This window comes from Nesoenas mayeri (genome assembly GCF_963082525.1).
Source record: "Nesoenas mayeri genome assembly, chromosome: 15".
In the NCBI taxonomy this organism is placed as follows: Eukaryota; Metazoa; Chordata; class Aves; order Columbiformes; family Columbidae; genus Nesoenas; species Nesoenas mayeri.
This window is the reverse complement of record NC_137559.1, coordinates 4882891-4904044: the sequence shown is the minus strand read 5'-3', so window position 1 is coordinate 4904044 and position 21154 is coordinate 4882891. Positions and strand designations below refer to the sequence as shown.

The following is a 21154-nucleotide window of genomic DNA, read 5'->3' as shown; positions in this document are numbered from 1 at the left end:
TACATCAAATAATCCCAGGGCTTGTTTTCCTTTCATAAACAGGGCTGAGCACAGGCACTTTGCAGGCTTCCAGGCACCAAAGGCAGATCACAAAGGGCTGGACCAGCCCCACCGGTCTCCCCGAAACCCACGGTCTCCCCGAAACCCTCCTTTCCCACCTGCCCACCAAGAGCAGCTCTCGCTCGCCGGCCCCCGGCCTCAGCTTCCTCCAGATGTCCATGGTGAAGAGGGTGCTGCTGCTGTTGAATATGGAGGTCAGGGACGACATGAGTGCGGCCATCATCACGGCGATCATCAGCCCCCGCAGCCCTGTGGAGGAGAGAGAACATCAGGGAGCAGCTGAACTGGGGGCAGTGATGGGATGGGGTGTGGTGAGATGGGGAGGGATGGGGAGGGATGGGGTGGGATGGGATGGGATGGGATAACCCAGTTACTTTGCCTGAGGGTAATGCCTTCCCCTCCTCAGGCACACACTGGGATCTCCCCTGGGGCAAAGACGGGGTTTGGGGACACCCAGCTGCACCCTGGGATGCCCTGGGGTCACCCAAATCTCCTGACCTCATTTCCACAATTACCTATGGGTCTGCATGGGCTACTTCATGCACAAATCCAGCCCCCAGATCATCCACAGGGTCCCCCTCAACATCCAAGCCATGACGGGCTGCACAGGCAGCCCCGGTGTGCAGTAAACCCCAGTGGAAATGGAAGTGCCTCCCACCCCACCTACCGCTGGGCATCAGCTCCACCACCAGCTTGGGGTAGGCGATGTTGGAGCAGCCCACAGGGGCCCCACACACGCGGGTGCACTCCTCAGGGTCCACGCAGCCCACAGCATCTAGGGAACAAAAGTAGGTGACGTGGCAGGACCCCACATTAGGTGCAGGCTGACCCAGAGTCCCCTCCCTGCCCCAGCATCCCCTCCTATTAGGCTGGATATCAGCCCTTCGCTACAGCCACATTTACAGCCAGCAACAGCTGCCCTGGGGGGGGTCTCCAGAGCCAGGACAGGCTCCCCCCAGGACCTGGAGACATGACTGGAGGTGCTACCTGTTCCCACGCACAAGGCCAAGTGGGTTCATGCACCATTGCAGCAATTACCCCGCATGGGCAGCACCCGGGACGCGCTGGGCAGCTCACCAGGACTGTCAACGCCCAACAGCTTCCATGTCTCAATGAGCGCTGAACCCTTTTTATAAATTTTAATTGTTATGCTCATAAAATATTGAAATGGATGGAAATTAATGTCAGGCATAAATATGGATGGGCTGCCCAGTTCTGCATCCTCCCACCCAGGAGCACGGGGAGTCACACAGGTGATCCTCACGCACAACCGGGAGCATCGTCCCAGTGCTCCTGTGTGGTCACCCCCACCAAAACGGGGTACAGCCCCTGGCCAACCCCCAGCACCAGTGGCTAGGGAAGGCAACTAGCTGGTGACACCCCAGGGCTTTCAGCAAAGGAGTGAGGGGTGCAATGGGGTGCAGGCAGCAGACTGCAGGCAACGCTCAGCACTAAAACAGCCCAGCACTACGAAAAGCCTAGCCTGGGCTGCCTTTCCCCAGGGTCAGAGTCAGTGCCAGGGCCCCAGTGACTCTGTCCTGCAGCAGCTGTGAGTAAAGCTGTGGTCATCACTCGGTGCCTCAGTTTCCCCCTCTCTAAAACACCGCGTTGTGTGAGGCTCCATGCAAATGGCTGGCAGCCGGCGGGTGGAAGATGCTCCAGAGGGCAAAGCAGCGTCTGGGTGTTACAGCCCAACCGAAACACCTGCCCCAGGGCTCAGCTCTGCCACCGAACCGCTCGGTGGGACCCGGCAGCGCGCAGGAAGCGGGAGCCAAACCCATGGAGAGCAGTTGGAGCCCCCGAGCTGGGAGCAGAGCCCAGTGTCGCTCCCCACTGCCTCATTTTGTCATTAGATCCCTCTGTTAGAGTTAGGAAATTAATTAGCTTGTAATTAATGCTTCCATCCGCAGCCAGGAGGAGCCAGCCCCAGTGCCGTGTCTGCGCCAGGTGCTGCCTGTCCGGCTGGGTCAGCCCGGGGCGACCGAGCGAGGACATCCGCAACGGTGGGGACCGACCCTCTAGGCCACAGGGGTGCTGAGCTCTGTCACCCTTGCTGTCCCAGCAAAGTGGCCACCACCGCTTGCTCAACAGGACTGGGATTTCACCCAAAATACCCAGTTTTGCCTCCAACACCCTCAGCCTCTGCTGCACCCCTCACTGCCCATGTCGTGGTGTGGAGGTGATGCCCCACCACTAGGAAACCCCCGCGGGGTCAGCACAGCTTTTCCGTGTAGTCGTCAGCTCCATCTGGAAAACCTCCTGAGCCCATTTTCAGTGGGAGCCAAACGCTTCCTCCCTCCGTGCCCTGATCCCAACACACGGTTGTCACATCCCCGCATCCCCCTGTCCCCGCTGCCACCTCCTGCACACCACAGACCGGAGCTGGGCACAGTCTGACGCACAATTTCATACTGGGAGGTGGGCAGAGGGGTGATTTTATCAGCCTCTACTGTGCACTTGCGTAAACCCTGTAGCTCCAACGCAAAGGGAGAAAAGCCACTGTTTCCTCTCAGCAGCCCAAATTCCTCCTGAACCCTCCCTGAGCTTGACCCTTCACCGCACCACGAGTCCTGGACAGGGATGGGGCAGCCGGGATGCTGCGTGGCCACCATGTCTGCGCCGAGGAGTACTTTGGTGGCCGAGCACCCGGACAGACAGGTGGCTTTGCCTGCGGAGCCTGACTCAAGCTGGGCTCATTTCCACGGCTGCGAATCCAGCTGAGCTGCTCCAGCGCCAGGGAGCGAGACGCAGCCCCTGGCGCTTCCCTTTCTTTTTTTTTTTGCATAGGTGCAAGAACCTGACCTTGATTCTTGAAATTCATCTCTATCTGAGTTTCCAAGTATAAAGCTCTGTGGTTCTGGCTTGGAAGCATCAACTGATTAATCCAAGGTGGGGATTTTTTTCCCATTCTTAACACAATCTGCCATAGCAAGGTCAAGTACTGTGACAATGTCCCTGCTGCAAATCTTGTGCCAAAGAAGAGGAAGGTTTGGGAAGAGGATGGGATAGAATAAGAACAGACTATTTTCAGTTGGAAGGAACCTACAATGATCTCCAGTCCAACTGCCTGACCACTTCAGGGCTGACCAAAAGTTAAATCATGTTATTAATGACATTGTCCAAATGCCTCTGAAACACCGACGGGCTTGGGGCATCAAGCACCTCCCCAGGAAGCCTCTTCCAGTGTTTGACATACCTCTTGGTAAAGAAACATTTCTTCATGTCCAGTCTAAACCCCCTGGTGCAGCTTTGAGCCATTATGGCAGCTCCAACCTCGTGCTGCCCCCAGGACCCACCTGGGCTCCGAGCTCCCGCAGCAGCATGAGGATCCTTGTGCTTGGCACAGGAGGGGTTAACCATGAGCCAGAGCTGCTTTCCTGGAAAATACCGGTTTACCAGGGGGAGATTTTAGGGAAGAGACCTTTTTTTCTTATGACAAACACTCAAAACCCCACCCCAGCCACCCACTGACCTCCCACAGGGTCCCGGGGGACCCCGGGGTCAGGGCAGAGGTGTGAGGCCAACATCAGCCGAAAGAGTTAACGTGCAGCAGGGCTGGGAATGCGTGGAGGCAGCATGTGATGGCAGGTGGGGCAGGGCGGAGCGATGATTCACTCTTCTGCTTTTCCTCTTTTCACTTCTTGCTCTTACCTGTCCGGCCCGGCACTGTGTGTGCTGGCAGGAGCCCGAAATAACCGACCAGGGCAATGCACGAGAGGCTGATGGAGACGCTCGCTGCCGCAAAACCCACCAGCTGACCCGGTTCTCCAGAAACGATAACCCGAGAGAGCATCTGGGCTGAGAAATCCTGCTTTTCTCTGCTCCTTATTAAGCCTTTTTGTTTGTTCGTTTGTTTTCCACTTTTTCTTTTATCCAGTATTATTGTTGTCTTGAAAGAGTGGAGGATGAGAAGAGCGTGGAGCCGGAGGTAGAGGATCTTCCCGTGTGTGTCTGCCCGGGGCCATCTCTGCCCGGCAGCCCCAGCTGTGGGAAGCTCCAGGTTTTCCTCGCTGGCAGAGCCGGGAGCAAGTGAGAAACCGAATCCTCCTCCCCGGCCAAGAAGAGCTCCAGCGTGGCAGGAGCCGGTGGAGAAAGGAGCAGAACGTTTCCCCAGCTGCGCATTGAGCTGGGGAGGGCAAAGCCAAGCAAATCGTGTATTTAAAGACTGGGGAATAATTGATTCCTTACTTATTGTTGACGTCCGGTGCTTACTGGAGGTACAGAGCTCCCTTCGGAGAGGGCACCGGTGTGCACGGTCACCATGGCTTTCTCCCAGGTGCAGTGCCTGGACGACAGCCATGTCAACTGGAGGTCCAGTGAGTCCAAACCCGAGTTCTTCTACAGTGAGGAGCAACGCCTGGCCCTGGAGGCACTGGCCTCCCGTGGCCCTGATGCCTTCTATGAGGTCCTGAAGAAGGAGAACATCAGGGATTTCCTCTCTGAGCTGGAGCTAAAGAAGATCCTGGACACTCTGGAGACGTACGACCCCGGCTCTGAGTACATCCCACGTCACGGCAGCAGCGCGGGGGACAACGAAGGTGACCACAACAGCCAAGAGGATGAGCAGGACGTGGCCCCCTCCCTGGAGTACTGGCCCCAGCGGTCCGACCGCTCTATCCCCCAGCTGGACCTGGGCTGGCCCGAGACCATTGCCTACCGTGGTGTCACCCGCGCCACCGTCTACATGCAGCCACCCATCGAGGGGCAAGTGCACATCAAGGAGGTGGTGCGGAAGATGATCTGCCAGGCTCAGAAGGTGAGGTCCGCTGCGGGGACAGGGCAGGATTTGGCCCAGGCTGTCCTGCCAAGGACAGATTCTAATGTCCAGCTCAGCCAGGCAATCCCCATCCTGCAGGAAGCTCTATCTGAGCAAAGGCATCAGGGTCAAGCACTTGGGTTTTTCCATGTTTGTTCAGTGTAATCGATACTTGGGGATCAGGTTTTGCTGAGGATGCTCTTAGCCTGGTCCAACGCTCCCTGGAGCAATGTGGCCCTTCTTGTGATCCGCACGGCAGCATCGTTAATCCTGGGGTCCCTACGGGGCTGTGGTGAAAACCACCGTGGAGAAAAATGGGTTGAACTGCTTCCCAGCTGCAAGCCCATGGTCCCAGGCACCTCACAGTTGGTATTTCCAGAGCTCCGTGTGACTGCATGCGGCAACACGCAGGAACCGGAGGAGCCAAATTCAGCCCTGGGGCAAAGCAGCCAAAGCTACCGGTCTGATGCTGACATGTAACGAGGGTCAAGCTTGGCCTGCACTCACTGCAGTGCTCCAAGGTGGCCTCATCCTGGCTTTAAGAGGGAAAGGATGAGCTGATGTGTAGAACAAAGCCGGGGAAATGCCAAAGGGATTTGGGTTGAGGCTTGTCCTCCCTGTGGCATCAGAGCAAGGAGAAAGGAGGTGGGGTGCAGGAGCGATGGAGTCAGGCTGGTGTCATGGGCAGGAGGAGCAGGGAAGGAGGGAGATGTGGCATGTGTTGAAGGCCAGAAGTGATATTTCCCAGTGACCCAGTTCCAGCTGGGAAGCATAGGAGGGGTCAGTATTTGCTAGTTTTGTGGTGCTTGGAAGCCCTTTGAGCTCTGTGTGTCCACTTCCTTGAGAAATCCAGCTCCAAGGGAGGAGCATCCCAACCCCAGGGATGGTCCAGCGGGAAAACAGGGAGACTCTTGCCAGGGTGGCCATGGAGCAGGGGGAGACAGGTGAGGATGTGTTATGTCTGCCTGGCTCCAGGGATGGTCCTGGGGCTGGCAGATCCTAGCAGGAGGGAGAGAAGCCTGGTGGTGTACAGTCTCCAGAGCGTCTCCAGGACCAAGGGCTATGGGTCTGAGCACAAGAAGCTCCAGCTCAGGCAGGAAAACTGATATCCTGACATGTCTGAGGCTCACAGGGATGGCTGATGCCATCTCTGGCCACTGTCACCTTGCAAAAACTGACGTGACCTGTCCTTATCTGCAACGTTTCCCCCACCAAAGGGCTTTGCAGTGAGCAAAGGGAAGGGAAGGCTGAAGCCCCTTGGGATGGAGGATGGGAGAACTCGCCCACTACAAATGTCTCATTGTTGGGTCTTTCCAGCTGCCTCTGACCTGGGCTTGCAGCTCCTGCCTGGCTTTGCCTACTCACCGCTTCCCACCTGCCCCCACACCGACAGCATCTCCTGAGTCATCCCACCACCTCCTGCTCAGCAGAGCGGCGGGTGAGTCAGGCAGCTGCCAGGCCCCGCTGTCGGCACCGTCCCCACCTCTCCCTGAAGCGTCTCCAAGCCGCAGGGACGGGGCCGCGGTTGATGCCGCTGTGCTTGTCACCGGTACCTTGATACCACGTGAGCAGGACTGGGCTCTGCTTCCTGGTCCAGGTGGTCCCTTGCTGGTGGGATGAGATGTGGTGACACCACTGCTTGGCTGTTGTGGCATCCAAGAAAACGTAGACATGGGTGTGTAACTTCAAACTTGTAGTCTGCGGGGCTTCCAGACCCCCCATCTCCTATATGAGGACCGCAGTTTGTCACACAGCTGCGCCCAGGTGACCACCAGTGTGGGTGCTCCTAAGCATGGGGACACTGGGCTAGACCCCCCTCCTCTGCACCCAGAGCTTTCAGCCGAGGCTTAAGGTCTTCATGGCAGCTCAGAGGTGAAAGGGTTCAACTGAGGAAGCCAAGATGGGACAGAGGAACAGTCCAGCTGCCACCCCATCAGATGTCACATAGGCTGGCCATGTGGCACATCCTTTCTGCAGTGCTCCTGCGGAGATCCCAGATGAATTGTCCCATCTCACTGGGCAATACCCGTGCTGTTCATCCTCCCATAAAGAAGCTCAGGAGAGCGTCAGTGCCACATCCCAGAGCCTGACCCTTGCTCCAGCCGTTGTCAAAGCCACTCGGTCAGGAATACTCCCAGGTGCCAAGCACCAAACGTTGCCACGCGGGTTTGCCGTCCTGTGGCTGGAAGAGCAAAGTTCACCCGACAGATGGCCCAGACAAAGAAAGTTCAGAGCCCGCGTGAGCATTGCTGACGCTGGAAAGGCTCCCAGCAGCTCAGAGCTGGGGTGAGGAAGCCAAGAGCTGGGATGTGAAGCCCCTTTGATGGTGCAGATGAACCTACTTGCCTGCAGGATCAAGGCCAAATGCTGCTGAGTTCAGAGCTTTGCTCTGCGGAGAGGCAAACCCAGGCGAGCCGGAACAGGGGATGCAAATAATCTCCTGCTCTTTCTCGGAATAAATGGAAGCCAAGAGAGGCAGGATCCTGTAACCATGTCCCTGCTCTCCTAGCAAATCCTCATCTTCGTGGGCAACAAACAGAGGTGGTCAGGGACATGAGGCTTCACCCTGGAGACCTTCACCAGGTCCAGGCACGGCACAGCTGTCTTCATCTTGATGCAGATCCCCTAGGGCTGTAAAGCTTGTGGGAGGGGTGGGGAGGCACCTCTTCCTCCTCTCTTCTTTAGATTTCTTTGGATTTTGGGTCAATCTGACCAGAAACCAGAGCAGGCTGAAAACACTGACCTTGGCCAAAAGCCAGTGGGGACAGCAGCGATTCTGACCTCTTCTCTGCACTTGAGGTTCCAGGCTGGGATTGTGGTGACATAATTATCCTGAGCAACTTCCAGCAAAGGTTGGGAGGTTCTATTAATTACTGTTTACAAAACCTTCTGCCATTCCTGGATGAAAGGGGTGACAGGGGAGAGCAATTATTAACGTTACTTGTCCCACCTCTCCCTCATCCCAACGCGCTTCCTCTAATTGTGCCTTGGTGCCTCCCTAATTTATTGAATGCCCACGTGGTGCGCCCCAAAAGTCATTATCTGATGACTCAGAGTGAGCTAATAAAGAGCTGTAATTTCCTCTATAAAACATGATCCTGCAGTTTACGTGCTCATCCAAGCTGTTCAGTAGGATCCCAACATTGTTTGCTCGGTGTCTGAGGTGATGTGATGCTTGACACTCCTCACGGGGTTGGGACCCGGCACCAAAACATCTGCTGCATCCAGCAGACCTTGGCAGCTCCTGGGAAAAAAAACATCCCCTGCCTGGTCCTCTCTGCGCCCTCCAGATGAACAGCAAAGGGATGGCAAAGCTCCTGAGATGATGCAGCAGCAAAGGGGTTTTGGGAAGAGACGCAACTCTCCTGCTGCCAGGAACCATCCCAGCACTGAGCACGAGGTTAGAGGTGACAGAGGGATCAAGCTCGCTCCCCTCAGCAGGACAGCAGTGTTTGCTCCAGACACTCCCATTCCCTGGGCTGGGGAGCAAACAGCACACTGGATTTCACTTCTCCGGAGCAGAACAACCTCCATTCTTTGCAGATTAAACCCCACACCTGGGTTTGGCCTGGACCCAACTGGTCGCAGCTCAGGTTCAAGCACAGGCAGCCCAGCAGCAGATTTCATCCCCGTGATCCCCGGACAGTCACAGCACCAGGAGCGCTGCCAGCACTGTTCTTACTCTCCCCAGCCCATTTCGTGCCAGGGCAGCGCGTTGGCAAGATGGTGTGAGATCCTGGTGACAAACGGAGGCCAAGCCTGCCCTGCAGGCAAGACGCGGCAGGGAGGGAAGCAGAAGCATTGAGAAGCGACAAGATGCACCAGCCCAACAGGAGGAATCGGGTTGAAAATGTGGGCATTTGCAGCACGCTGCCTGCTTGCCATCCCCCACCATGAGCGGTGCTGGGGGGGGTGGACATCACCGTGCCCTGCTCGCATCCCTGCAAAGCATCTTCCCATCTTCAGAGCCATGGCAGCGAGCCAAGGCCTTGGGAATGCCAGGACCACAGTGAGGAAGTGCCTTTTTCCTCCCAAAACAGAAGCAATACTATTCTCATCACCATTTTATAAGCCCTCAAACACCGCTGGAGAAAAAACATCGCACAGGCAAAGTGACATGACCATGGCCACAGGTAGCATCGGTGTCGGAGACATGAGGAAAGTGTCTGACATCAAACCCACCTTCTCCAGCTGGGGAGACACCATCCCAGCGCAGGTGTCCCCCACCCAACACTTGCAGCAGACAGCACAGCTTCTCCCCAGTTGTTGCAAATAGAAAAGCCAAGCCCTGAGCTTTAGGAGTAGCTTTGAACCTGTCCCACTTTACATTGCTGGCGAGACAAGCGCAGCCCTAGCTGGACGGCCCATGCAAAGTGATACCCAGTTTTCTGCCTCAATTTCCCCACCAGGACATCGAGGACATGCAAAACACATGAGCGGTTGCACAAGGAAATGAGGATTTGTCCTTTCATGACAAGGGCTGTTGAGAGGCTCTCAGGTGAGGATAAAAGGAAATTTGGCTTAAATCAAGTGGCACAGCCATGAAATCCCCTCTCACTTGGCTCACTGGCATCTCCTGAAATGCTTGTGTGTGGCCAGGGTTAGGGAGGTCAAGGCAGCACCAGAACCAACATGGGCTGGGGCTCCCCAGGCAGCCTCGCTCCTTGCCCCATTGCCTGCAGAAAAGGAAGAGCCGACAGTGTCATCATGCACAATCCTCTTCCTAATTAAAGCTCTCCACCTCCTGTGGCACAAAACTAATTAAAAGGCAGCTTGATGCTTTGAGAACCCTGGTCTGAACGTGCCTGAGTGTACAAGTGCCTGATACCATTCTAATCCCTTCTCTCCCAAGGAAGAAGCATCCCAGGGCCCCCCTGTGTCCTCCTGGAGGGGCAAAGGACCAAGAGCCCCCATCTCCCCCAACACAGGAACAGCCACAAACATGGTGGCACTGACGGGTTTCCAAGCATGGGACAATGATATAGTGACACGCCAGTGCCCTGAGGACAAGCCGCTTTCCTGCGTGGCTGTTGCCACCCCATGCAGGACAAGGGGAGGCAGACAGGGCTGCGCTACCCGATTGCTACCCAGGGATTGCACCGAGATGCTCATCTGCCTGCAGCCCCTCTGATACACACGTCTCTGCACCGCTGCTGCTCACCACTGTGCCGTGGGCGATGCCACCTCTGGGAAGGCAAATCCACAGGCATGGAGTGAACTTTGGTGGCCAGAGAACCATCCCAGCAAAACCCCAGTGCAGCTGGACACGGCACAGACACATCTTTCTATCACACGCGGGACTCGCCCCAGCTTCACCACAGCAGCAAATTCCCTGGGTGCAAAGGCAGCTCCAGCTTGCAGAGAACAGTGACACTGCCTTATGACAAATCCTGCTGTCACTGTACAGGGTGCTGGTACCATCGTCCAGGCTCCCAGGCATGCAGTGAGACCAATAAAGTGATCTGCAGCCCTGATAACAAAACCACCAACCGTCCCCAGTGCTCTGCTTCGGGCCCAGAGTGCAGAGCTGACCTTGAACCCAACCACAGCGCCAGCAGCTGCAGCTTGGACTTGGAACATCAGCCATTCGCAGGCACTGGGAGCTGCAAGCTCCTGCCTGCTTTTGAGCAACCTTGTCAGCTCACACCCTAGCCTGTTTTTTAAAAAGGTATTAAAAGTCATTTCAGCTCCTGAATGCATCCCAAGAGTGTCCAGATACTTTCTACCAAGCTTATAGTCACTTCTAGCTTTTTTTTTTATGCTGTTTCTCTGAACACAAGCATGCATAATAACCCCAGAGACAGCAGACACCCTGTGCAACCTGCCCTCGGACAGACAGACACATCCTTACATCACCGGTTTCTCCTTCTGGTACTCCCCATGATGGGGCTGCAGCAAAGAAACACCAAACTTCTCAGCCAGAAACTGGTCTCTGAAATGTGTGGAGCTGGTTAGAGGCAAGAAAGGTAGATACTCCCTGAGAAATCCCTTTTTCACAAGTATATCGTGTTATAGGCCACCACAGAAGACCAAACCGGTAGTGACAGCAGAGGAACAGGACAGGGGGCTCCTGCTTTCCATCAGCTACACCCCAGGGTTGTCACCTGGCCATGCCACCCATACTCATGTCTCTTCTCTCTCTAGGTCATCGCGGTAGTCATGGACATGTTCACCGACGTAGACATCTTCAAGGACCTCCTGGACGCGGGTTTCAAGAGGAAAGTGGGAGTCTACATCATTTTGGATGAGACCAACGTGAAGCACTTCCTTCAGATGTGTGAGCGAGCCCACATGCATGCCGGACACTTGAAGGTACGGGTGACCCAAAGGGACTGGGTGACCCCTTCCAATGCAGGGACATAATCAGAGCTACCAGCCCTGCTCCCTCCTCTCTTGGGGGCATCACAACCCCAAAACTTTTGGCAGTACCAGATGAGTTAAGTCAATTTTCCATGTAGCCAAAGCTGAAGGTGATGCCCAAACCCAGAAGCAGCAGAACAGAGGTGAAAAGTGAAAGATGGGGACACAAATTTCAACCCAGCAAAGCTGGATGCAGAAACCCCAGCGGGGCTTCAAATACCATCTGGGGTTGGTTTGGGTGCAAATGGGGTTCAGGGAGCTGAAGGGCACTGCAAAGCCCAGGGCAAACCTCCATTCTCAGCCCTTGCTGGTGAATAAGACTGCAAAAGGAATAGTGCGAGAGGCAGGATGCTCTGCCAGGGCTGGGTTGTCATCAGCCCCAAGTACGGGACTGGCAGGAGCAACCACCAGCCGGTTCTCTCGCTTTCAGGCTTTCTCGCAAGTCAGAGGCTGGAATTAAAAAACTAGGTTTTCCCCTTTCCTGGGTCCTCCACCCCAGCATGGGGCCAGGAGCGGAGCAGGGAGCTGCCTGTGGCCCCGGCAGCTGCCAAGGATGCCCTCACTGGGCAGCGCACCGGGGGGACCGATCTGCCCGCACACACTGTGTTCACCCACCGTGCACAAATCCTGTTTGAAAAGAGGGAAGATAAAGCAGCACGGAGGATGCCCAGCAGCACAGCAGCTTGGGCCCCAGCCCAAAGTGTCCAAAAAGTCCTTACACATCTCTGTGCATGTGGGGAGTGCAGCAGAAATCACTTTGCATGGTGCTCATGCAAAGGTGGAGGAGCTTGAAGGGGCAGAGCAGGGAACAGGGGGTTATATCAGCCTCAGGAGTGAGGACCCTTGTTCTGGACAGAGCCCTGTGCTCTCTGCTGGGCACAACCCTCCAATCACCAGTGACAGATGCAAACATGCTGGAGCAGCCCAGCAATTTAAATCTGGGGCTTGCAGACACCCCTCTCCTGGCTGTGCTTCACCCGCTGCCTGCGAGTCACTCAGCCTCGCCTGTTGCTTGGCAGAAAAGTGATGTTTCTGCACCTGACGTCACCCAGCCGTGCACGTCAGCTGCCAAACGGCTGGCGGGGATGCCCATGCCCAGGCAAGCTCACCAAAATTTGCTTACAGTGAGGGCGAACCTCCGGCTGAGCAGGAACACGTAGGAGCCACGACACCCTCAACACTGGGCTGGGACACGGGGAAATTAGGGACCCCCTTCCCAGGGAGCCAAAAGCATCAGCCAGCCAAGCATCACACCTTCCCCAGCTAACAAACCTGCCAGCCCTGCTTAATTGCTGCTCACAACAATTAAAGCAGACTCAGCTGAGCTTTGACCCATGTCCAAACTGGTATCCTGCAGACTGCTGCTGCTCCGAGACCAGAAAAGCCAGAGCTGACGCACACCGGTGTTTTAATGCAACCCGGTGGAAGGACTGGAAAAGCAGGAGAACATCTGCAGAGCTCGGCAACACGTCTAGAAGTTGGGATTTGCCACATATTGCAGCCAATTTGCTGGCATGGGACGCAGGAGGCAGTGAGGAAACTAGGGCAGTGTCTGGGAGCTGCTGCTTCGTTAGCCAGGAGATGCTAACGAAACATCGTTATCTCAGTGCCTTCCACGCTTCACAATTAGCAAGCCGGCTCGGGCAAGACAGTCGCTTTGTTGAGCAACGGCGAGTGTTTGTGGAGTGATTCAGCCCGTCCCAGGCTCGGCAGGCGGCCACGGCGCCGGGCGCTCGCTTGCTGCACGCTCGGCTTGGGAGAGATTAAATAAACAGATCTTACCTAACAGCAGCAACACGCCGGGAGCGAGGAGGCAGGGAAAGGGAACCAGCACCCTGATTTTAGGGAGATGCGGTCCCTGGGGTGTTACCTGAGAAAAACCCACGGCTGCTTTGTGCCGTTGTGTGAAAGTTTGGTTTGGAACAGGAAAGATTGGTGTCCTGGGGGAGCTGTGAGTCAGGGACCCCATGCGGGTGATGGGTAGAGGGCTCAGCCTTGGGTGCAAGTGTTACCCAGCAGCTGCCGGTGTGATCTCCGCTCCCTGGAAAGCCACATGTGTAGGAACAACATGGGACATGGATGGGAATTGTCACCCCAACCTCCTTGCCAGCCGCCCCTAGTGCTGCCCACTGCCGGGCACTGGGGTGCTCAGCACTGGATTCCCCCCAGCCACACCAGGCAAAAAGCTGAATGCTAGAAAATACAAAAAAAAAAGCACCAAAAATCCCACAAAAACAAACAAAAAAAACCCACAACAAAAAGCAACCGCACTTTTCCACTTAGTGTGGAAAACTTCCCTGGAAACCCAGCTGGGAAAGCCTTTGCTTTAACATCACGCTAAAACCAGAACTGAATCCTGTCCCTCCTTACCAGGCTTGCAGGAGTGGGGACCAGGGGTGCCCAAACTCAGCTTGCACCCCAGCTTAGGGCTGTGCTGGGTCATGGGCTACAGGGCGAGGGGAGACCCCAGGGAAGCAGATAAGGAATGCTGGAGGTGGAGAAGACAAATACTTTTCATGCTTTTTAAAAACAAAACAAAACCACAAATAAGAAAACCAGCCATGGAAGGTATGACCTAGTGACAACACGGTGCATTTAGCAGTGGTGTTGCCAACATCCCAGCAAGAATAGGAGGAATGCAGGTGTTTTCATGAGAAAATATTTTCTCCTCACCCCGGGGAGACCATTTGCAGTGAAAGATGCTATCTGCTCCACTGCAAAAATGTGCTGGTGCCCTCCAGAAAACAAAATATAGAGGCATGAGCCAGACTGAAGATAAAAGTCACTTTCTCAAAGCCTGGGCTGCCGCTCCATGCCCCGGCTCCCTGCTCGGGGAAATGTCTCACTCCTGAGCCACCTCCGCAGGGACACACCATGCAATGAACCCTGTTGGCCCACGTCTCCCGGTTTCGTTTCCCAAGGGTGAAAAGATGTTGCAGATGTTGCCTCACTTTTTTTTTGTCTTTTTACTTTTTTTCCCCCACTCACCATTAAAAACATGGGGAGATGCTCAGATTTTGGAGCACAGAGAGAGGGTAGCCAGGTGGAGGGCAAGCCCACTGCCATCAGGTCCACATGCACTGTCCTGGGGTGACCAGCTCCCCCTAAAAACCCTTCTTTGTACATCTCCTGCTGGGTCAGAGGTGGAGAATCACCTCTCCCATGGTGACATTTGCACAGATTGCAGGAGATGGAAAGTTTGGCAGCAGTGTCACATGGGGCTCACCCACGGACATGGGCAGCGCTGAGTTCAAGAGGTAGAAAACTCTGCCCAACACACGGGCAAAGTGGGAAATTCTTGAAGCCAAGTCCTTGGTTCGCTGGGTGGCCCTGAGCAAACTATTTTATCTTCCTATCACTGTGGCCTCCCGTAAGCCGGCCTTGAAGGACATTTCCCAGTGCTCAGAGGGGCCACGGAGCATCCTCAGGTGTTGGTGAAGGTGTGACAATGCTCTGCAGACCAGCCGTTTGCTTCTGCTCACACCTCTGCCTTTGCTTTGCAGAACCTGCGAGTCCGGAGCACAGGGGGGACAGAGTTTTTCACACGTTCAGCCACCAAGTTCAAAGGGGTTTTGGCCCAGAAGTTCATGTTTGTGGATGGGGACCGAGCCATGTGTGGATCCTACAGGTAATCAGCAGCGTCTTCCTTGCCCACCCCACAAAGGTGTTGGTCAAAGACCACCGTGGACCCATGTGGTCCAAGTCCTGGTCTCTGCCCAGCCTGGCCACAAGGCTCCATCTCAGACTTGCTCTTCTCCTCCTAACCTGTGACATCATAGAATCATACAATAGTTTGGGTTGGAAGGGAACTTCAAAGGTCACCTAGTCCACCCCCCTGCAATGAGCAGGGACATCTTTAACTAGATGATTTTACAAGGCCTTAGCCTGAGATTTGGAGTGGGACCAAGGGGCCCCCACCAACCCATGGACAGGTCTAGGACATCTCTCCTCCTTCTCAGAGGTGGTGGGACACCACGTACTTCTGCCATGGATGCAATGACGACAGCACATGGCGCTGAGCACAAGGCACCAAACCATGGCCAGTCCTTGCTCTCATGTTGACCTCAGGTTTTCCAGTTAAACTTTTCCTATCCCAAGTGTTGTCCAATTTGTCCAAATGAAAACTTGCTTTGATAGAAACAGCTGACTCTCAATAAGCTTTTCAGCTCTAAAAGACAAGTTTCATAAACATGGAACTGAAACATTTCCTACTTTCTGGCCACAACAAAAAACATACATTTACGGGTCTCTTTCCTTAATTAACCTAAACTGAGAAAGGAAAAACGACCAACACTAAAGTGAAAAACTAACTGGCCCACAGCAAATACCTTTTATTTTGACTTCAAGTTCCATGTGATCAAGACTTCAACCCTTCATTCTAATTTAGGACAAGAGCTTTTCCTTCGATCTCATTATTATTAATGTTTACAGCGAGATCATGTCCCTACCAGCACCATCGATCCCCTGGGGAAAGCCAGTGCTGGGGAGGGGTGTGTTATTTCCCAGCAAGTGCTCAGAGAATTTCCAACACATTTCTGTTCCAGCTTCACCTGGTCTGCAGCCAGGACAGATCGAAACGTCATCACAGTCCTCTCGGGCCAAGTGGTGGAGGCGTTCGACAAGCAGTTCCAGGAGCTCTACCTCATGTCCAAGGGAGTGAGCCTCAAGTCCATCTCCATGGGTGAAGAGCCTGAACCCGAGCCCGTAACACTGCCCTCTGTCGTGCCGGTGACCCCCGCCAATGCTGTGGTGAAGAAGCTGATCAACCCTAAATATGCCCTGGTGAAGGCCAAGAGTGCTGACCAGATCAGCAAGACTTCATCCGAGAACCAGGATAAAAACCAGAAGACGGAGAACAAAGGCAAAGGCCTGCCCGAGGGCCAGGCAGGTGACAGACATGGTGACACAGCAGACCTCTCCCTCCTCATCCATCCTGGCCTCCTGAACCTGGAGAAAGCCAACATGTTTGACTATCTGCCCACCTGGGTCGAGCCTGACCCCGAGCCCGGGAGCGAAGTCTTGGGCTACATCAACATTATTGACCCCAACATAAAGAACGTGAAGCTCTCACAGATGAACCGCATCAAAGTCTGCGATGTCTCCCAGGCCAGCGCCCAGCACCGGCAGATGCTGAAGAACAGGGAGATGGAGATGAAGAAAAACTCTGATCAAGAGCCACCTCTGGTGTCTCCCTGCCAAAGACAGACCCCGCAGACCCCCATGGAAGCTCCTGCAGCCCCCGCTACCAGCCCCATTGAAGGCACCAGCTGGACAATGAAGCAGACAGGCATGTTTGCCACTTCACCATTGGGCCACCGCTTGAAGCCACCAGAGGAGACACAGGAGGACATCAAGCCCCTGGTTCCAAAGCCAAGGACAATTCCCGTTGGTGTTCTCGTGACCAAAGTCATTACACCCTGTGACAGCAACACTGCCCCAGAGGGTGACACACAACCACCACTGGCCAACCATGCGGGCATGAAGCAGGAACTGGAAGAGAACCCCAAAGGAGCTTCAATGGAGACCTGCCATGTCCAGCCAGACTGGCCAGTGGCAGGGCCACAGGAGGACAAAGGGCCACCCTGTGCCCACAATGGGGTGGGAGAAGAGGAGGAAGAGGAGGAAGAGGAGTACATCACTCTCAGTGACCAGGAGAGCTACTCCAGCAGCTCTGCTGACCACAGCTACCGCCGCTCCAATGCCTCCTCCATCTCAGATGAATATTTTGAGGTGAGGGATCGCTATGGGCCACTCCGGCGAACCAACTCGGACGTCACCCACAACGGGGAGATCATTCCCATCCAGAGGAAGCTCAGTGACCCTCACATCAGCCGGGGCACCTTCCTCAGCCCTCTGGGAAGCCTCCCATCCCTGAAGCACGTCCGCATGGAGGACATGACCAAGAGGAGGAGCAACGCCGTGGAGATTAGGTGTGTGCTGCCACGCACCGTCCTGGATGGCAACAGCTCCTACCCCAGCAGTGCCACACAGGTAGGACTTTTTACTATAAAACTTCTCTATGTTCCTCCACCCTACGAAGCCTGCAAACCTGGAGGTGACCCAGCCAGCCAGCTCAGCCAAGGTGTGGTTTCAGCCCTAAGTTTTTGTGTCGCATCCTAGATGCCAAGATCAGACTCCTCATATAGGAGAATAACAGCCTACACGCGGCAATGGTAGGAGTCACTCAAGAGGTGCTCTTGGTTGGGAAGGTCGTGGCCAAGTCACAGCTCTTGGTGTCTGGGAGTGCAATTGGAACGGCTGGTAAAAGGCAGGTTATTGGGAATTAAAGATTATCTCATGGCCCCATCCCACAGCCCATCAGTGGTGGCATCATGCCCAGCCAGGGACAGACTGCGCACGCAGGCGTGTCCTTTTCAGGCTTGTTTTCTAGCTCCTCACAAAACTGATTGGCATCAAAGTAAAAGCACTCGGACACGTAATTAGGCAGAGCAAGACGGTGGAGAAACAGGGATGGCAACCTCTGTGGGCAAACATTGCAGTCAGCAGCTTCGTGGATGATCCACGAGTGATGCCAGACCTCATCACCCCACTACGAAACACGGGGTGCACACCGGCACCCCCGCCATGGCAGGAGCATCACCCCATCTGGGCAGAGGGATTGCAGGGTCAATCCTCTGTTTTTCCACCCAAACACTGCAGCCTCTTACACCATCACCAAACATTTGGGTTTCTCCGCACTCGCTGTTTTCAGAACATTCAAACCCTCCAGGGCTGAATCAGCAGCTGAAATCACTGAAGCCATTTGAGGTTACCCCAGCTGAGCATCTAATCTCTATTTACAGGGATTTAAATTTACTAGCCCAGAGTCCACTTGCTTCTCTCTTCCTAACTGGTGACACAGAGCTTAGAGCAGGGTTTTAATCGTCACACATGAAATATCCTTTTTGCGTCCTGTAGAGCTGCACAGGGTGAGGAGCACCAAGCCCTTTGATGCTTTGTGACCCAGGTACCTGCGTGCCACCTTGCTGAGAGTAGTAGGTGTTCCTGCAATAACTTGTTGTGGCCCTTTGATGAAAGGCAGGTAATTAATACACCGTCAGGGTTAGGAAAGCCAGTGCTCAGCTGGTGGAAATGTGCAGAGAGTTGTTTCTCCTGTGTGTAAAAAAAAATAAACCAAAGCAATCCTTGATTAACTCTCTAGAAACCTCAGCTCTGACAGGAACCACCATCAACCCCCACCAGACATTTTTATTCTGGGTCCACATTTATCATGTGCTGGCCCAGAGCTGAGCATAGCCCAAAATGCAGGTGGAGGCTCACTCAGGGCAAACGTGTTTTCCATCACATCGAGAACACAACAACCAAGTCACCTCTGGAGCACTGTCCTGCCGAAATACATGAAGCAGTCCTGCTCACACCAGTTGTACGGTTCACAGAGTACAGGAGAGCTGGCTGATGCACAGTGAGCACAAGGAGAGCACTGGGGACATGCAGGTCCTCTCCTGTCCCTCTCCCTCCCGCAGAGCCCCCAGAACCGAGGTTTCCAGACAAATCCCCACCCTGTCAGCTCTGCGTCCACACGGCAGGGCCTTACCTGGGTACAGGACCCTGCTGATCATCCCTGGCATGATGATGATGAATAAGGGCAGCATCTTCAGGTAGCTGGCCAAGATGGAGCCAGCTTTGGCGTGACTCAGGCTCTTAGCAGAGAGCGACCGCTGGACGATGACCTGTGGGAGAGCAGCCACCAACATCTCCTGTTCCACAGCAGCCTTCTCCTTGTTAAACTGCATCCTGAGCATCTCCAAATGCTGGAGCCACCAGGTATCAGGCCCAAAGGCAGCTCTCAAAAGCAGCATAGATGCATACCCAACCCATGGGCTGTGTTTCTCTCCAGACCAGCAACGGGTTGGTGTTGTGCCATAGCACTACAAAAGCCCAGTGCAACCACAGCAGCATGTCCTGCTGCCAGGATCAACCATTCCCCACCACCATCCTCTCCCTTCTTGCCCCTTCTATTCAATTTCCTCCCCAAAGAGTGACCACAATGAAATGGACACCACGTCCAGCCTCCTCCCACCACAGCTCTACCAGCCAAACTGTCCAAACCATCAGACCTCAAAGTTCTGGCCAAGCTGTGTCCATTCACAATACAGCCAGCCCTTGGGCTTTGAGGCAATCACTCTTCAACAGGTATCATCTGTAGGAAATGTTGGCTACAAAAGAGCTCAGGCTCTCCCCAGAGGCTTACAGAGAACTGCTCAGCATCTGGCAGGATCTGGTCACTTTTGAGCAAACCCTGGCTCGTGCCACTGGTGGGCAGGATGGACAGGGTGCTGGTTCCTGGGATGGGATGCTCAGGGAACCTGTGGTTTAACTTTTGCCCAAGAGTCAGAGTATATCAGGAGCCACAGAACCCACCATCCAGCTGAGGCACCATGTGCACCACACCAGGCACGCCATTACCTCCAAGGGAGAGGAGCTAATCACCCTTAGTCCTTCCCACCTGAAGACATCTCAGACCTTTACACTGATTTTAAGCAAAATAATTAAATTAATCTAGCATTACCTAAGCTGAACTGCTTTAATGCAACCCTCTTGGTCAAAGCAGGTGTCTTAAGGACCTGAGAGGCCATTGGGATATTGGGACTAAACCACTGAACCCCGAGATGTTGCCAGCAGCTCGGTGGAGATGCGGCGCAGGCAGCACGGGGGTCGTGGCAGCGGCAGGGCAGGTCGGTGCAGCCTCCCGGCTCGTCCTGCCATCAGCACCTGTGCTCGCCAGATCCCATCTCACCTGGGTACGTCTGCACAGGGTGCAATCACACCTCCCAATTGCGGTGCAGACACACCCAAAGAGGAAGATAAATATCTGGTGACCACAGCTGTGTGTTAAGGCCTTAACCAGTCCAGAATTAAGTTTAATGGTGCTTAGACCCAATCCAAACGTGTCTCTCAACCCAGCTAATCAGAGCCACCCCCGCAGCGGTGTTGCAGCTCACTGTTGTCTGCTGATCCCACCTCCTCTCCCAACCCTCCATCCTTTCATCTAATCTCGGTAGCCATCTAATCCCACAGGTTGGGTCTGGATGACTGAACACTCTTTGGGCCTGAAATTAATGCTTAGATAATTAAAACGGGTGTTCAGGCTGCTGCTGGAGAGAAGGTGTTGAGATGCTGCTGGCGTCCTTGGTCCTGGATCTCCAGGCAGCAATGACTTGGCTCGGGACAAGCTCCGGGCTGCCGGGGCTGCTCGGGAAGCAGCTGCTGAGATGTTCTGATGTGCAGGACAGTGCGTTGCCAAAGCAAGAAATCAGAGGAGCAGCACTGGTTAAGACGAGGCAGTTTTGAGCTGCCACCAGTCTCAGAATAATTTGGGCAAGGCAGTATGCCAGGTGCTGGAAGGATTTGTCCACAAGGATCAAGTCCACAGTGCAGACATGTGAAGGGGTGTCCTTGTAGGGCCACAGCACCCTTACACCAGCAGTAACTCTTCTCTTTGCTCCTTAACAAATAGGGGACGCACATCTACCGCTACCAATCCAGGAACCCCGTGGGCAGAGAACAAGGCAAGGAGGTCTCCTGCTCCCCCACGCATGAGAAACACCTTGGGGCCACCAAATACAGAGGGGATGGAGCTGAACCCAAAAAGACCATTGCAGGCAGCCAGCCTTACTGGCAGAGCAAAGCCTTCAGCCCCAGCAAGCCCACCCAGCCCGGCCACCTCTCCCCAGGCAACCCCAAAGCATCAAGCAAACGCTTAACCTCCCTGCCAGAAAGCCAGAAGACAACGGAGGAGATGAGGACACCCCTCGGCATCCCTCTCTCCAAACTGTCGCAGTCCAAGCACCTCAAGAACAGGGTTGCAGGAAACACAGGTGCTTCTATTGACTCCAAAAAGAAGCCCCCTGAGACCACCGGCCAGAAGGACCACTAGGCACTGACGCAGGTGGACTTGTGTGGTGAGAACGGTGGTAGAGCGTGCCTGGAGCCCAGGCAACGCTGTGTTACATGGGG

At 54.7% G+C, this 21154-nt stretch overlaps 2 protein-coding genes across 2 annotated transcripts in view; one reads left to right on the top strand and one right to left on the bottom strand.

Annotated features, from left to right (window-relative positions):
- SLC5A10 (solute carrier family 5 member 10) overlaps positions 1-21154 on the bottom strand; it is a gene marked incomplete at both ends in the record, with an annotated part of 38319 nt that overhangs the window by 3551 nt on the left and 13614 nt on the right. Inside the window, 3 exons of the mRNA XM_080353919.1 lie at positions 159-309; positions 728-835; positions 18732-18867. Coding sequence (XP_080210045.1) covers positions 159-309; positions 728-835; positions 18732-18867 — 395 coding nt within the window. The remainder of the gene's footprint in view (positions 1-158; positions 310-727; positions 836-18731; positions 18868-21154) is intronic.
- On the top strand, positions 4322-21074 carry FAM83G (family with sequence similarity 83 member G; the record flags this gene model as incomplete). The annotated part of the gene is made up of 5 exons (XM_080353918.1): positions 4322-4816; positions 10961-11128; positions 14680-14804; positions 15721-17167; positions 20655-21074. 5 exons carry the CDS (start codon positions 4322-4324, stop codon positions 21072-21074), a joined length of 2655 nt encoding a protein of 884 aa, XP_080210044.1.